The sequence below is a fragment of the Podarcis erhardii genome, assembly GCF_964252035.2.
Source record: "Podarcis erhardii genome assembly, chromosome: 10".
Taxonomy (NCBI): Eukaryota; Metazoa; Chordata; class Lepidosauria; order Squamata; family Lacertidae; genus Podarcis; species Podarcis erhardii.
Window position 1 is genome coordinate 24,510,918 of NC_138500.1, and position 17,452 is coordinate 24,528,369.

The window sequence follows — 17,452 nt, forward strand, 5'->3', positions numbered from 1 at the left end:
TAGACTTGTTTTATTATGTACGTTTTGTTCTTTTAATCATGTGCTTCCTGTATACCTCATTCTCAATCTCACCTACTTTACAGAGTTGATGTGGGAATAGACTATTGGACAGGTCCAATATGGCATGGAATTTGCCTTTTTGTTTTGCACCACGCAACCTGAGTTCTCATCAAGTTTTCCACAATGACCCCACAATCTCTTTCCTGGTTCAACATTATCAGTTCAGACCCCAGCAGTATATATGCATATGTGAAGTGTATATGTGAAGATAGGATGTTTTGCCCCAAGGTGCATAACTTTATGTGTAAAAGTGAACACATAATTCAAGTATCATTTGCCATTTTATTACCCATTTACCCATTTTCAATTTCTTCACCAGTTCACTTGGAGTTTCACTGTTCTTGATAATTTGGTGTCTTTCACAAACTTGGCCACTTCACTGATCATTCCTAATACGATCATTTATGAATTAGTTGAATAGTACTGATCTCAGTGCAGATCCACAGGAGACACCACTGCTTGCTTTCTCCTGCAATTATTTAATACAAAACCCCTTTATATAAATGTTGGCCATGAACATTCAGGCCTTCAAAGCACTGGTGTTGAAAACAGCATTGCTTTTGAGTGTTGCTTTTTGTTGCCTTAGGGCTGTATTTCTTCTATGCTTGCTTCTACAAGCAAGTAACTGGAATATCACAAGGGCCGTATAATGCAGTCATGGATACAGTTTGCAGCAAATCCTGTTGCTGCAACAGCTAGAATAAGTGCAATGTGATCTTATAAATTGCTGCTACTATATCTGCGGTCACCAGATGCACCTTTTATCTTTGTCCACCCAGGTGCATAACTCAGTACACGGATTTCTGATGTGTAAAAGTACCTTGTGTGAATTGACCTCTGTCAAAAGTGATACTCTAAATATTCTTGAAAAGTTATTTAAACTTCACATACTTTTTATAACCTGTGTATTGCCATGGTAAATAGATGAAGACAAAGGTGTTTAAACTGTTGATTTAATTCTTTTACATCAACAAATAGTTGCATTTTGCTGTATATGTTTTACTTTTTAAAGATGAACTTTCTGCCCTCTGTGTGTCCATTTCCTATAGCAATTGCTGAATTTTTTTTCTAAATCATTGCTACAATTCTATATCATGTTTGGCTTGTAGTGCACTAACTCTGCTAATTTGTGTTGGGCTAATTATTTTTATAAGAAAGTAATCTGTGTAAAAATTTAAGTGACTAGCACATCAGGAAAAAAATTACTCAAATAATATTATCTTGCTTTGTTTTTCTTATAAAAATGTTGTGTTCTCTTAACCAGCAGAATGCCTACATTCACAACTTGAAAGTGCTGCACTTGGAACTAGTTCTGGAAATGTTCATCAGAATGGAAGTAAAAGTAAAGAAATAGGAAAACTAAGTTGCCAGCCAAGAAACAAGAGCTCAAAGAGGAAGCAGGTGGACAGGACTAGTGAAAATGTCATATGCAGTGATGAAAACGAATCACTTCAACACATACACAGTAAGAGACCAAAAACTGCAGTGAAATGCCAGAATAGTTTGGACAGCAAAATAAAGAGGGCTGGAAAATGCAACAAGATTATAGCCAAAAATAAACTGATTGTTGGTCAAGCAAAGCTAACTCATTTCTTTAGATTATAAATGCTCTTGCTGTGATTCTTATGCAAACAATTGTTGACTCGTTTTGAGGTTTGAAAGAAAAAATGCATACGCTACAGTAACATCTTCCTTGTGATTATAAATATTGATATGTATGCAGTATTTGGACAAATGGATCAACAAGCTTTGCGGAATTCCCAGTTTTAATAATGCACTGTAATCTTTTACATTTGTATACTGTAATCATGTGGTATTTTGATGTACAAATATATAGGATCAATACAAACACAAAACAATACTTAAACCACAACTACTTCTTTACTGAATTGTCAAGAACATGGTTTTGTCTCTTCCAAATGACGTACTTCAGCAGTTGTTAGACTTGCCAACAAGGTCGGTAGACTCTTCCCAGCATGCACCTGAGCACTGCATAAAACATCCAATAAATATTGATATTTTTGTGTAGATAGTTAACACACATAACACTTATTTAAATTGGGTTTAAGAACATCTTCATCTTACATACCTTCACTAAGCTAATAATCTTTAAATCAATTTATTTAATTTTTTTTAAAAGGAAATGACTCCAGTCCAAGTGTTTGTCTCAGTAGTTGATACCTTAAAATGCTGCAATAATCCAGCTGTTTTACTTGCTTGAAATAACCTGAAAGTTATACTTACTGTCAAAATCTCTTCTTCCAATAGGTAATTTAGCTGAGTTCTCATCATCTTCAGTCTCTCTCCTTTGTTGTACAGATTGAATGTTCTGAACTTCAGCATCAGATGGAAAAGTCATAGGTCCCTCCAGTGCAAAATAAGGAAGTTGCTTAATATCTAGGTTCATGGGTTGGCCATGACTTATGGCATGGTGTTTAGGATTTATATTCTGTATTTAATAAAAAGGTAATTTAGATGTTAAAGGAAAAAAACATATTAATGGCCAGAATGCAAAGTGTAGTGATCTCAGTCGATCTGATGAGCCATATCCAGAACATGAAGTGGATTGCAGCTCCTTAAAGAAAGTCTCTTTGGAGGATGCCATTTTTTTCAAGTGGGTGAGCAGTTTATATTTTTTAAAAAATAAATGAATAAAGAGAATGAGGTTGAGAAGAAAGCTGGATGCTGGAGTTTTAAATAGCATAAAGCAGATATGTTGCGACTGCCCAGTGATACAGAAATTTTGCAAGTTAATATTAAGGAAAATTGAGGTTACAACTCAAGTAAAGATTTAAGCAGATTGTATTGTAATTTTACTAGGTTCTGTAATAGTAATTGAAGTCAGATAACTTATTCTTTGTTGGTGATGCTAAAGTTCTCATTGCTCAGAACTGAATAAAGGAAGAAGCCTCAGCAATACAGAATTGAGAAATTGATGGAAAATGATTAAATTGGCAAAGTTAAATACAGTACTGGGTTACAAGCAGAGAAAAGCCCAGAAGAATACTTCCAGTGAATTATTTTGATTTTTTAAAAAAATCTATTCAAAGCAATCTAGTTAATAAAATTGGATTAAACTAATAGAGTTGTAACTGATTAAGGATTGATTATATTTATCAGTTTTTAACTATTCAGGAATTCTTAAGAGTTTGTAAGGTGAATGATTATATTGTTTCATATAATTTATAATAATGTATTAAAAAACCATATTAGCTCAAGAGATGAAACTCACAGAGAACTTGGGGGCTCCATCTTCCTCTTCATCCAGAAAACTGTTGTCCTCCATTTTATAATGCTCAAGAGAAGATGCGGGCCGTGCCTTTTCAGCTTTGCCTCCATTCTGTATTACTTTTCCAAGCGTGAATGTACTGAGCAGCATATCATCTTCTGCTTTTCGCATAGACTTTGAGACAGAAAGAAAGAAACCTTGAGAAAAGAGAGAAAAAAATAGTATTAATGCATAGGATGAGATACACATTCTCTGGTGCTTTAATGTTTGCATGGAAGAGAATCAAGTTCAAATATTATTTGAAAGAGACTACTTTGAAAATAGTGTTGGTCACAGTCAAAACTGTCTTTATATAGCCTACCGAGTGAATAGCAACCACTTCAGCGGCTTATGTGTTCTTCAGATGGCCACTAGTTAAGAGGGTGACCTTTTGTATACTATTACATTTCTTTTATTTTACACCATAGGTGATGAATTTATTTAGTAATATAATCTTGAAATACTTCGGATTATCATATATCAAACATCACTTCTTCCTTTTTCCAAATAGAAGCCATTTTTTAAAAGAACTAATTTGCACATATGTGGAAGAAATGTGTGTGTTGCGGGGGGAGAGTACTTTTCCTTGAGAATGGAGAGAGGGGAATCTCAACAAGGGAAGTCTAAAGTAATGAACATTTTTGTTTATGAAAAGACAGCTAAACATGGATATGGTCATTAGATATTTTTGTTAGAAGATCAGCAATTGCACATTTGAATTTTTTGAGAATGCTTTATTTTATCAGGCCTAGAACTTCACCTCACCACTAGGTACTGATTCTCCCCTACAAATGCTCTCACCCGCCCTCCACTTATGCAAGGTAATGGGTACTTTGCCTATGAGTGCCTAAAGAGAATTCTGATCACACATGCCTTCATTATGGCCACGGTTTGTGTATTGTAGGACCCGTCCAACCAAAAGGATCTACAGCAACACCATTGGGGAATGCCAAGTGACTGCCATTTATGAGCCTGACTATCAGTTCAATCACATAATAGGGCAAGGCAAAGGGACAGCTAGGCCCAAAGACTGATGGTAACACTGGTTCAACAGTAAAGTAGACTTCTTCGGAAGGTGGTAGACTCTTCTTCATTGGAAGTTTTTCAACAGAGGTTGGACGGCCATCTCTCAGGGATTCTTTAGCTATGATTGCTGTGTTGCAGGGGCTTGAACTAACTCTACAATTCTACGATTCTCTGACTAGGACTTGATTGAAAGGGCTGAAGATGTGGTGGAGGAAGATGAGCACACTAGAAGCCAGCAGGAGTAGATTAAGAAAATGGAAACTGGCAGAAGGCAGCAGCTATAATGGATTTTTTATGTTATGTTAATACCCCACCTTTCCTTCAAGGAGCTTAATCAAGTTGGTGTACATGATTCCATTTGCCATTTTTATCCTTGCCACAGCCCTGTGACAAAGAGGTTGAAAGACAGACTGGCCAAGGTTACCCAGTGAGCTACATGGCCAAGCTGGGTTTTATACCTGGGTCTCCCCAGTCCTGTTTGGACAGGTTTAGTTTTGATGTTTTTTATCACAAGCCAGTAGTGATGTATGGAAGTGAAAGCTGGACCATAAAGAAGGCTGATCACCGAAGAAGTGATGCTTTTGAATTATGGTGCTTTTGAGAGTCCCATGGACTGCAATAAGATCAAACCTATCCATTCTTAAGGAAATCAGCCCTGAGTGCTCACTGGAAGGACAGATCGTGAAGCTGAGGCTCCAATACTTTGGCCACCTCATGAGAAGACTCCCTGGAAAAGACCCTGATGTTGGGAAAGATGGAGGGCACAAGGAGAAGGGGACGACAGAGGACGAGATGGTTGGATAGTGTTATTGAAGCTACCAGCATGAGTTTGACCAAACTGTGGGAAGCAGTGGAAGACAGAAGTGCCTGGTGTGCTCTGGTCCAGGGGGTCACGAAGAGTCGGACACAACTAAATGACTAAACAACAATCACAAGCCAAGTGGCCACTTCCTGATCACCAGAGCTGTGGGTGAGGTTAGCAGCTTAGTTCAACGAAACAACAGGGCTTTCAGTTAGCACATCACCATCTGCCTCAGCAGCTCCACTTAACAGTATAATTAACTACAGAAGCTCATGGTTGTAGTTCAAGACCTGCTTTAGGCTGACATTTTATTTGGCCTCAGGAAAACTACTTATATATATGGCCAAAATAGCTGAATTTAAAACTGTCATTATGCAGGGAAAAGAAAATGGGGAAAAATGTCCTGTAACATGAAAAAAATACCAAGAAATGGGGCCAAAAATGAGTTTTATAACAACATAGTGCAGGAAAAATTTTCTAAACTAATAGTATTTGCAGATGCAGGGCTGTTCGTAAATGGCTGTGCTGCCAAGCACAGTGAAAGGTATGTGGTAAGAAGGGGGAGAGGATGAAATATTGTTCTAATACTGTAAAGTTGGAAAGACAGATTTCATTGTATTCAGATTTCTAATATATATTCCCACAAGGTCAAATAGGTAATAATTGCTGTGTGTGTGTATGTGTGATGGGCTCAGAACTATTATTTACTTGTGAACTTGGATATTTTTGCAAATAAAAAAGCAGCGCTCAGTCACCAAAATTACTAGAGGCCTTTGGCCACCAACTGGCTTTTGTGGCAGGGTTTCTTAATGGTGGATATTTTCTTCTCTTATTGCATTCTTAAAGGTTTTAAGTTGTTTTAAGTCAGTATTGTTTTTTAATATGGTAACTTGTTTCATTGTTTTTAATATTTATAACTAACTGGTACTTTAAAAAAGCTGTATCTGTTTTCAAGGTATGTTGTGAATCACCTTGGGTTCTACACTGGGAAGAAGGTGATATATAAAACAAATAAGGTTTAAAAAAATCAGCACCAGCCAGTAAACATGTTTCTAATGATGATATCTACAGAACTGAGTCTTTGAACCTGGATCTGCCACAGTCACCAAAATGGGTGGAGACTCTCTACCCCAGAGCAATGCTGCACTGAGAGCATTACAAAAAAATTAAATGGTGGGTGGCAGCATGGCACAGACTGCAGCACTGCCATCAGCAGGTAAGGTCCCCAGAGAAGGAGAGTGCCCACCTGGAGGGCATTTTGTCTGGGCTCATTTCAAAATGGGAGCTGGTTTTGCTTAGCAGACTTCCTTAATGTAAAAGTGATTGAAACAAGCTGAAATCTGATGTCCTGCTTACCATGTGCTTCATTTTTCTACCACATGATGACTTGGTTTCCTATACTCATGCAAATATGCATTCATTTCCCCTTGTGACATATTTGAAAGTGTGGGAAACAATAGGGACTTTACCAAGTGGTAAGATTTTCTGCCATTTTTCTTGTGTTTGGATGCTTGTCTGGATATGTGGTTAGAGATGTTGAGTGGGAAAGCTACTGTTTGCTCCTTATCATAGTTTTCAGATTGCATAATACAGTACCAAATATGTTTATCTTTGAAAGATTTCACCACTTGCAATTTTTGCGGTATTTTTGTTTTGCTTAAATATACATGTGTGTGTGTGTTGAGATTTTTTTGTTTTAATTGAGAAACTACTAGGTTTGCTCCACAATGAAGAGTGGGTTAAAATATTTCTTTTTTAAAAAAAGGGTTCCCTCATTTTTTGTTGACAGAACATCAAGGCTGTTAACAAATATTATAGAAACAATTTCAATACAGCATAAAAAGATCGCTCAAACTGTAGCAGAAGCAATAAATTAGCAAAGAGATATTAATATATTGTAGAAAGCCCTAATAAAACTTGTATTTATATAGTATTGTATTGTATTTTCCAGTATATGCTGGCTGAAAGCAGAAAGAAGGGGAATCTGGCAAGTCTTCTGGAGCAGAAAAGTCCAAAGCTTGGGTGATACCACCACTAAGAAGGACCTGTTCTTTGCACAACCAATCTCATCTTAGATAGCAGTTGAAAAGAGGGCAAGTCTTCCCCTGAGGACTAATGCATTTATATAGGTAAATGCATATACAGTAAGACGAGGCTGGCATTTAGCTATCTACATCCCATCCTATTTAGGAATACAATGGTGATAGCCAGCACTTTGAAGTGGGCCTGGAAATAATTTGCAAACTAATGAAGTTTGTATAATATTGTTATATGAGCAAACAAGTAAGTTCCTACCAGCAGCCTGGATGTTGTATTTTTGTACCAACTTTCCTGAACCCTTTTCAAAGCTATTATGCATCAAGAATCTTTTTGATTGTGGGAATGTTGTGGGTAACGGGAGAGGATATATTGATTAATATTATGCTTCCTAACTTGCACTAGTAAGTTTTGTTATACAGCAGAGTACATCCCCCCTTTTACACAGCAGGAAGCTGGTTGCAGACTTGTATGAATCTCTTAAGATAATAAGCAATTCAGTCTGGCTTGCTCAGATTGAGATATGTTCTATTATTTCTGGTAAGACCCCTTTGATCCCTCCTAAGACAATAAAGACACAATAGTCTTATTCATGAGTAGCAAAAAGAAGTTTTATGAACAGCAGAGCACAGCGTGATTCCTGAAGGCAGGCTTTAGGCTTAAAGTTACAAATATGTACAAACAGGTTTACCCCATATGTGAGATAACCTAGGGACTGCTGGCTGACAGTCAGCAGTGCAGTTCAGTTGAATCAGGAAGCAGGCAGGAAAAAAAAAAAGAGGAGGGGGTGGCAGCTATGTGACTTGGCCTTTTACTAGGTCTGGAAAGGTCACACCCACCTACTAATCACATGCGAAAGGAAGGATGCTCCAGCCAGGTGTAACAGGAAGTTCAACTGGCTGGACCAACATTCCCCATGCATGTTCACTCTAGGCAAACAGGAAATGATGTACTTGACTGCTCCAGAGGATTACATCCCACATTTATATAAAATTCTATTCGTACATATATAAAAACTTTATGGGATTAAATGAAAACATTTATGAATCTATAATATGGACCTTTATCCAAAACTGGAGGCCTGTTCTCTCTCAAGTATGACAAATATCTTGAAGATATTTTTATTCCGCATGGAGCATCTCTTGTTAGCAGTAATACCTGAATATAATATTTGCAGAATAACTGTGTTTGGCAGAATGTAACAGATTTGTCAGATTTCAAATGTTTTGACTTTGAATGTCAGACAGAAAGATGAAATTAAATATTAGAATTCAACAACAAAACAAATTAAAGAAATGCTAGCCTGCTAAGGCAATGAGTCATATTAAGTCACGCTAGAAACCTATTCATGTAGTCCGTCTGAAGATAGTTTCCAGATTGTTAATGACACAGAATTATGTCACTGTAAAAATGGTTGCCTCCAGTGGCATATTTGAATATACCAACTGCAATTAGAATGTATTATTTTTCAAATAAGGTTTGAGGTTTATTCAAGGTGAGCAGTGATCTTTCAAATTATGAACTAAATACACACAGACACACACAGCTAACCCAAATGGGTGGAGTTTTCTTTTACGATCCATAAATTACTGTCATGATCTCTCTTGCCATTCAAAGACAGTCTTCAAAACCCTGCCTGCACTTTCTAAACTGATTATAGCTGGGGTGTGTGTATATATGTATCTATATATGTTATATAAACTATAGATATATACACAAACTATAGCATCTATCTATCTATCATCATCTATCATCTATTCTAATTGCTGCCATCAGAAGAAAATCTATATGCAGGATACAGAGTTTTGTATCTACCCTGCAGGATACAGAGGTGAGTTGTGATTTTAAAACTTTTAAGCAGGTTTTCTACCTATATTTTTCCTAATGCTTTCTGGAAGTGTTTCCCCTTTGGCTGCTTAGATTAGAAGAAATATTTTTGGTTTAATATTGACAGTAATTACTTAAAGTTTAGACTGGGTACTTTATTGTTTCTCTCCATCTCCCCAGACTTTTACTACTTTGAGCCAAAAGTACTTTTAATAATTGCCAGTATTTCATAACAGACTTGTCTAGGCACTTGAGTGAATAGTTTATAATGAAAGCACACAAACTTCATCTTTCAAGAAATCAAGAATTATATATACGCATTACATAGCTAATGAATAGGTCTACAGATGTACAGTCTAACATGAACATTGCGTGAATTCTATGTGATCCACAAAATTCAGAGAAGTGAACATTTTGAAGGATAGCTAAGTTTTGGTTTGCACACTGTTTTGGAAAGTGCTTGTTAAAGATAAAGGGACCCCTGACCATTAGGTCCAGTCATGACCGACTCTGGGGTTGCGGCGCTCATCTTGCTTTATTGGCCGAGGGAGCCGGTGTTTGTCCGCAGATAGCTTCTGGGTCGTGTGGCCAGCATGACCAAGCTGCTTCTGGCGAACCAGAACAGCGCACAGAAATGCCGTTTACCTTCCCGCCGGAGCGGTACCTATTTATCTACTTGCACTTTGATGTGCTTTTGAACTGCTAGGTTGGCAGGAGCAGGGACTGAGCAACGGGAGCTCACCCCGTCACGGGGATTCGAACTGCCGACCTTCTGATCGGCAAGTCCTAGGCTCTGTGGTTTAACCCACAGCGCCACCTGCATCCCAAGAAAGTGCTTGTTAGGTTTGCATTAAAATCCTAACAACCAAATCCCTGCCCCCAAAACTCCTAGTTAAGCCTACCCAAAACATGGTAGTTACATTTTCGTGTGTGTGTTGCTACTCATATTAAGAACCCTGCTGATTCATATTAAACATCCAGGATCCTGCTTCCCACAGTGCCTAGCTAGATGAAACCAAGGTATGAGGGCAGTAACCTTCCCTTTCTGTGACATTCTGCCTCTGAATATGGAAGCTAATATAACTTAGACTGCAATATTCCTGTGTGTCCTGTGGTTTCTAGGCACGGGTCTGAAGTTTTTGGGGTTTTTTGCCCTGCTGCCTTCTCTGGGAAAACCTGCTATGTATCACTGAATCAGAACAAACATCAATCTGCAGAAAACCTGACGTTTGTTTCGATTCAGTGGTAAACAGCTGGTTATCCCAGACAAAGCAGTGGGACGAAAGAAAAACCTCTCAGACTCATGCCTAGAGATCACAGGACAACCGGAACTGTGGAAGAGCCCTCAATAAACCAGGTTTGCAGTACACTATACTTATTTTTCCACTCTAGAACTATGGTTCATTAAGTTGATTAAAAAGGCCTAAATGATTTAACTTTAATTAGGTCAGGAGCCTCTCACATAACTGAAAGGGCTATATTTTTTTGCTGTGACTATGTTTTGCTTGTTTGTATGTTTGACCTGATAGTTTTGAAAGTGAGAGACAACTGATGATGACGACAAGGAAGGTGTCAAAGCAATGCTATAAATGAGATCTTGAGGATTATTTACAGTTTAAGACGTCTGATTTCTGCAGCAAGGTATCTAAATGTCAGCCTACCTCCCCCTTTTAAATGCTTTCATTTCTATAGAAAAAAATGGTTTTCCAACCTATATATGTTAGAATATCTGCAGAAATCCTCTGCATAATGTTTGCATACATTGAGGTGACTTTAAACTCTGAACTTAATGGTCATACAGCCCCATCCCCTTAGTTATGCATTACTTCATTTACCTAAAAATTTAGCAAGCCAGCCCTGCTGCATTTGTGGGTCCATGTTTGGTGCATCCATGGGGTGGAGCTCAGTAACTTTTGGCCGATCCAAGGGCAGAGCCTAGTTCAAAATCAGACCATTCCCTTAGCCTTCATTCAATCTTGGGGGCGGGGGGTGGGTTGGTGGGAATCACAGTAATAATTTTGGGGGTGCATTTCATACCCCAATGAGATTTTCAGTGTATTTGGGGTGTGTGTTAGAATGTATAAAAAGGTAACAGTAAAGGACTCCTGACAATTAAGTCCAGTTGCAGACGACTCTGGGGTTGCACCGCTCATCTCGCTTTACAGGCCAAGGGCACCGGCATTTGTCTGCAGACAGTTTTTCCTGGGTCATGTGACCAGCATCACTAAGCTGCTTCTGGTGCAATGGAACACTGAAATCAGAGCAGTGCATGGAAACGCCATTTACCTTCCCGCCAGAGTGGTACCTATTTATCTACTTGCACTTTTTTTGGCATGCTTTCGAACTGCTAGGTTGGCGGGAGCTGGGACCAAGCAATGGGAGCTCACCTTGTCGGGGGATTCGAACTACTGACCTTCTGATTGGCAAGCCTAAGAGGCTCAGTCCCTCATTTCCCTCGACCAGGTGATGGGTTGGCGTGGTTGGCGTCGCCGCGCCCCAGTGCTGGCCCCTTGGCCGGGACCCCGCAGGCAGGCAGGCAGGCGAGCGAGAGCGGAGCTGCCCCAGCTCCCCACACGGGGACAGGCCAAGGAGGCCCGCAACTTAGAATGTATACCCCATGTAAAATTTGTTTCTGTGACATCAAATTAAGTGTGCTTGACAGTAACTGAACACTCAGAGCCAGGAAACACTTATTCAGAGAAGGTAAAATCTGTGTAGTTATTGTTCCCCTAAGCCAGTTGCATACTGAGTAAACAACACAATTTCTGAATCTTTAATAAGCTATGGTTTTTATTTTTAATTACAAACAACCAAAACTATTTTTTAAAGTAAAAATATTATGAAAGTATTGTAAACTGTCAATAAAAATCTGTTTCTACTGAAAGCTAACAAACTTTTTGGGGGATGTATTTCTAATTTCATTAAGAAACTCACAATAAAACAGTCCTTGGTTAGACAGCAGCCCCCCAAACAACATTATATGGTTTGTACCAACCTACTGATACACTCTTGACCTTTCCCTGGCCACTTGTTTATTGAAAACTAGGGGCTGCTTTACTATCCCATTCCGTAAACATTGGCTGGGTTAATAAACACCCAAATGGCAAAATTCATTGCATTTCTGGGTCATTTTATGCTAGAGGTGTTTTTTTGTTTTGTTTTGTTTCCAGAAACTGGTAGGTGGTAACTGGCTGAAATTTAGGGAATGTTGTATGGGTGACAGTTTGTGACAATGTCCTGTAAAGACTACCCTGTAGGTCTAGGTATGTGTAAATTGCACAATGAAAAGTGCTCTAGGGGTAAGTTTCTAGAACCCCATAACTGGATGAAAGTTTTAAAAAAGCTAACAGGAAAATGTTATTCTCCTTACTTTTCTGGCAACTTGCAAAATCTATTCCCTACCCCTTGAGGTTTTTTAGATTGTTTGGCAGCCATTACATTTCTGATACTTACAAAAAGAAACTTCTAAGTAGCACCTGGATATGCCATGAAAGCAAAAGTTTGTTTATTCGGCTTATCAAAAGCAAGTTAAAAGTCCATGATGTTTAATGTTCACCTTAATAAGGTTCATTATCTTATCCACAGTCTTATTTCTTCCCTCTTCTGATTAAAGGAAGAGGATGAATTTTATAAGATATTTTAGTAAAATATTCTTTTCCCTCTAGAAGTATAGTAATTAGGTTGGGGGTTAAAGAGAGGTAGTCTGGTAATGTTAATCTGGCTGCTTGTCAAGACTTGTGCATCAGCCAGAAAAAGACCTGGCAGGAATATTTCATTTTTGTACCAAAAACTCTAAGACTACAGTTGATTTTTTGCAGATGATTTGAAACTGTGTTGTCCATTGAAAACAGCAAAGGGCAGCTGGGAGTAGGTGAATAGTCCAGCTTTCAAACACAATTTATTTGAAAAACCCACATTGCAACAATACTGAGAGAGATTATGTGCACTGAAGACAGAGTTGTCTTTAACATCATAAAATCCAGGACAGTTTTGAGGTGCTACGTATACAATTAGCTAGTACCATAAGGGTTAGATTTTGATTTACCAATAGAGAATTGTTTCTTCCATGTCTTAATCACCTTCTACCTGTATCATCACACTCAAGACAGTGTGACTGGCCTGCCTCGCAGAGCTGACTATGCAGATCTTTGGATGGTAACTAGTTCCTAAGACTGTTGCGCCTTCCAGCATTTTTCAGCAGTTTCGTGCATGCCAGTGATACTACTGAGTTCAAATAGTGTTGTTGCAATTTTGCAGCACTTGGATTCAGTAAGATACACTCTGTTTTCAGGCAGTAAGCTGTTGCTACACAGAACCATAGAATTCAAAGGTTGGAAAGGACCCTGCTAGTCCAACCCCCTGCAACACAAGAATCTCAACTAAAGCATCCATGACAGATGACCATCCAACCTCTGCTTAAAAGCCTCCATTGCCTTCCAAGGGAATCTGTTCCACTGTTGAACAGCTCTTACCCATCAGAAAGTTCTTCTAATGCCTAGTAGGAATCTCCTTTCTTGTAACTTAAAGACATTGGTTCAGGTCCATCACCTCTGGAGCAAGAGAAAACAAGCTTGCTCCATGTGACAGCCTTTTGAAGATGGCTTTCATAACTCCTCTCAGTCTCCTCTTTCCCTGTCTAAACATACCCAGCTCTCTCATAAGGCGTGGTTTCCAGACCTGGGTCATCTTGATCGCCCTCCTTTGCGCATGCTCCAGCTTGCCAACAATCAAGCTAGATGTAAAAGACCTCAGTCCATTTTATTTTGCACTGTATTTTCCTGGCCATTTTTAAACAGACAAAACAAAGTTAAAGGCTAACGCATGCCAGATGATTTCTGCTATTTTCACAACTCAGGGCCACATTTGCTACTGATCCAGGGTTCAAAAGCCTGTAATATTGACTTGCATCGTGTTTTGATTCTATAAGAGATGGTAGCTTCACTCAGTGACTTTCTACCAGGTGAACAAAGACGGAGGTTGAGGCCTCTTTACTTGTACTTTGTTGCTCCTCACACAGTGACGCGGAGCGGGTGGCTGAAGAGACTGTTGCTTCTGTCTGGCTGAGACATTGTGTATAAAGCAGAGAGGTGATTGAGATCAGGTGCTATGATGGGTGGCCCAGAGAGAAAAATATAACAGCTGCACTGGCTGCCTAGTAGCTAGTGAGCCATGTTTGAGTTTTGTTGGGACCCTACCATAAATAAATACCAGGTTAATCTTGAAGATATTCCATATAGATCCTGCTGGTCACATCCAGTGTGGATTATCTTTTGGTGACAAGGGAGAAGTGGACCTTCCAGGCAATAGCATTCACCATCTGGAATTCCCTTCCCCAGGTACCGTAATCTGTGAGGCAGAGATGGTAAAGACCTTTAAATGCCTCTTAAAAGCATACGTGTTAAACCAAGCTCTTCCTTTTCCCCCTTTTGTGTTTTGTACGCTGCCCTGTTCCATCTTACACAATTTTATTTAAGTGGTACAGACATTTTATGAACAAATAACAAAGTATTAGGGCAGGCTATGAAAAATAAAAAAGACTGAAGGCAGCCAAGAGACCTTTCTTGCACAACAACTGCACATGGGATCAACAAAGTAGGTTCGGCTACAACATATTTTCATGTGGAGTGCTTCTGTTCAGGTTTCTAGCCTTTCCATTCCATGTTCCCTGATTATCCACTTCCCTCCCCAAAAGTCAACCTGAACATGCTTAAAAGGGTTTAACCCACAGACCAGTCTGGGTCGGATTGGGGTTACAATTTGACCCTTAAGGCCACTTTTTGAAAACATGCCCACCTGTCAAATCAGCTGACATCATCCTGATGGATGTGATGTCATCTGTAGGGTGGGGTTTTGTTCTACTTCCCAGGGACTTGTGGGAATTACAGCTCTGTGAGGGGAACAAGGGCCTCCTAACAACTCTCTTTAACAAACCACACTTCCCAGCATGCTTTGAGGAAGCCACAAAGTAATACTGTTTTTACATGTACAGTACAGATGGGGCCCAAACTGTTGGTGGGAACATGATGGTAAAATGGCTCCAATCATCTTCATGTTTTGTGAATACAAATGATAACTACAGTGGTACCTCGGGTTACATACGCTTCAGGTTACAGACTCCACTAACCCAGAAATAGTGCTTCATGTTAAGAACTTTGCTTCAGGATGAGAACAGAAACGCGTGCTTTGGTGGCGCGGCAGCAGCGGGAGACCCCATTAGCTAAAGCTCAGGTTAAGAACAGTTTCAGGTTAAGAACGGACCTCTGGAACGAATTAAGTACTTAACCCGAGGTAACACTGTATAGCTGAGTTCTCTGTCAGCAGTTGCCTAGCAGCAATGAATTCACAATAAAAATGACAATTTCAAACCATCTCCCCCGAGAGGCCTCAAAAAGAGACCATAATGTACTGTTTTTGTGAATGTAATCTACAATATACAAGACGCATTATAAGTGCAAACTGCTAATGACTTTTTGAAGAGCTATATCAGCTTTGAAAACAATATTTCAGTGCATCATTACCATAGTCTGTCCAGGACTGAAGTGGTTTCCAGAAGTTCCATAAACATCCTCAGACAAGCATCCAAATGACAAGGAGCCAAAATGTTTCCTGTCTGGAGTTAGTGTTGTGGTGAAGAGATCCAATGTAATAATCAGAGAACAGAAATGTTACGGCAAACTTTAAAACAATCTTTTTAAACCTAAATTTCAAACTTTTGCATGATTGCATTAAAAATTATTTCAGAAACATTTTCATTTTTATTGACACAATGATGAAATTTAGGTTTTCCTTAGTTTAGATGTAACTGCCCCCAGTCTTCTAGCCATAGTTAAGAAATTATGCATCCTGCTGAACCAGACCAAAGGGTTGTTTAGTCCAGAATCCATTCTTCTGCAATGGGCAGCCAGATGTCTTGCCTATAAGCAAGACGTGAGTGCAATAGTCCTTTCCTGCTTGCCCAGCAGCAAGTAATACTCAGATGCATGTTGTATATTCCTGGCGGTGGTGTAGCCATTATGACTAGTAGCCATTTGCAGAATCCTAGAATTGTAGAGTTGGAAGGAACCACAAGGGTCATCTAGTCCAGCCCCCCCGCAATGCAAGGAATCTTTTGCCCAGTGTGGGCTCAAACTCATGACCCTGAGATTAAGAGTCTCCTGCTCTACCAACTGAGCCATCCCAGCCTACCCACCATGATTTTAATCCTCTTTTAGAGTTGTCTCAGTTGATGCCCATCACCAGATCATATGGAAGCAAATTCTGTAGTTCAATTAAGCGCTGCATGAAGAAGTCCTCTTTTTCTGCCCTGAATCTCCCCAGGTTCTAATCTTGTAAGAGGAGAAAAGTGTGTGTCTATCCTACATTCTCCAGACCAAACCATTCTTTTTATTTTGTATTTGACTTATTAAACTTATATATCACTTTGTACTAAAAGAGAAAGTCTTAAAGCTATTTACTGTAACGTAATTTTAGTATGCGGTTTTAGCATGTGATATTATTATTATTATTATTTATAACTGTTTTTAAATTACTGATTTTAGTTTATATTTTAAAGCTTTTATGTAACCTGTTTTAATGTTTGCTCTTATTGGTACTTTTAAATGACTATTTTAAATTGTTTAATAGGTTTTTATTACTATTTTATTTATTTAACAAAATTTATATACTGCTTATTCACACAAAGACAATGTAGAGTGTCAGTACAGTAACCATGATAAAAACACAACCAAACAATATAATTGTAAGAACAATATTTTTAATTGTAAGAACAATATTTTTAAAGCTAGTTTAATGTTGGAGCTTTATATCTCTGATTAGCTTAAAATACTGTTTGCAAACCCAAAGGAAGAGACACAGACTATATACTTTAACTTGTGGTTTATGGGTTGTTGTTTTTAAGTGCCCTTATGGTGACCCTGTTTAGGGTAGACGTTGGGGATATCTTATTAAAATTTTGCTAGTAAAAGTACAATTTTTTTCTTATATTGACCTTCCAATCAACAGGGGCAGTGGATTGGGGAGGGGAGGAACAACCCAAATACACCTTGGTATTTGAAACAGTAATTTGCAACTCAAAAAGCCCCAAATCCATTTAATCTTAGAAGTCAGCTTGGTCCAGTATAAACAGCTGAACAAGTTTCGGCTCCTCTTCATCGGATGCTTTTGTATACTGCACAGGCTTCAATTCATCATTTTCAATGTGTATTCATGAGAAAAAACATCTGTATCATCTTCACCTGCAGAAAAAATAGCTGCTCAAATAGCTGTCAAATTAGGCTGTCATTGACCAAAATTGCAGCCGGATTCAAAGCAGAAAAATACAGCAGGTGGGGAAGAACGATAATAACAAGAAGATGGCTGCTCACTTTTGAAGTGTTGGAGGTACTACCTGGGCATGGCAGTGAGGTGAGAGACCCTGTTTTCATTGGTGCATT

At 38.8% G+C, this 17,452-nt stretch overlaps 2 protein-coding genes and 1 long non-coding RNA gene across 5 annotated transcripts in view; 1 reads left to right on the top strand and 2 right to left on the bottom strand.

The window, feature by feature from the left end:
* Window positions 1-1,921, top strand: part of PARPBP (PARP1 binding protein) — a 32,422-nt gene extending 30,501 nt beyond the window's left edge. The window contains exon 12 of one of the 2 annotated variants that reach the window (XM_081878925.1): window positions 1,325-1,921. In XM_081878925.1, coding sequence (XP_081735051.1) covers window positions 1,325-1,665 — 341 coding nt within the window. In that variant the 3' untranslated portion in view covers window positions 1,666-1,921. The remainder of the gene's footprint in view (window positions 1-1,324) is intronic. The other variant, XM_081878926.1, reaches the window with a different exon arrangement.
* PMCH (pro-melanin concentrating hormone) lies at window positions 1,809-17,450 on the bottom strand. Of its 2 annotated transcripts, XM_081879012.1 has the most exons (4): window positions 17,407-17,450; window positions 3,293-3,486; window positions 2,305-2,509; window positions 1,809-2,049 (listed from the first exon to the last, which is right to left on the bottom strand). In XM_081879012.1, the coding sequence occupies exons 1-4, from the start codon at window positions 17,441-17,443 to the stop codon at window positions 2,000-2,002; spliced, it is 486 nt and encodes a 161-aa protein (XP_081735138.1). In that variant the 5' UTR covers window positions 17,444-17,450; the 3' UTR covers window positions 1,809-1,999. The 2 variants fall into 2 exon arrangements, with proteins under 2 accessions (XP_081735138.1, XP_081735137.1); XM_081879011.1 differs by lacking the exon at window positions 17,407-17,450 and having other exon boundaries at window positions 3,293-3,806.
* LOC309351410 lies at window positions 14,234-17,373 on the bottom strand. Its single transcript, XR_014160838.1, has 3 exons — window positions 17,255-17,373; window positions 15,539-15,630; window positions 14,234-14,366 (listed from the first exon to the last, which is right to left on the bottom strand). It is a non-coding gene; the product is annotated as an uncharacterized lncRNA (long non-coding RNA).
* Window positions 17,451-17,452: the final 2 nt, after the last annotated feature.

Coding starts and splice junctions, on each gene's coding strand:
- PMCH (XM_081879011.1), bottom strand. CDS start 3,562: ATGCAAACATTAAAGCACCAGAGAATGTGTATCTCATCCTATGCATTA. Junction 2,510..3,292: donor ATGGAGCCCCCAAGTTCTCT/GTGAGTTTCATC, acceptor TATTAAATACAG/AATATAAATCCTAAACACCA. Junction 2,050..2,304: donor TGGAAGAAGAGATTTTGACA/GTAAGTATAACT, acceptor TGTTTTATGCAG/TGCTCAGGTGCATGCTGGGA.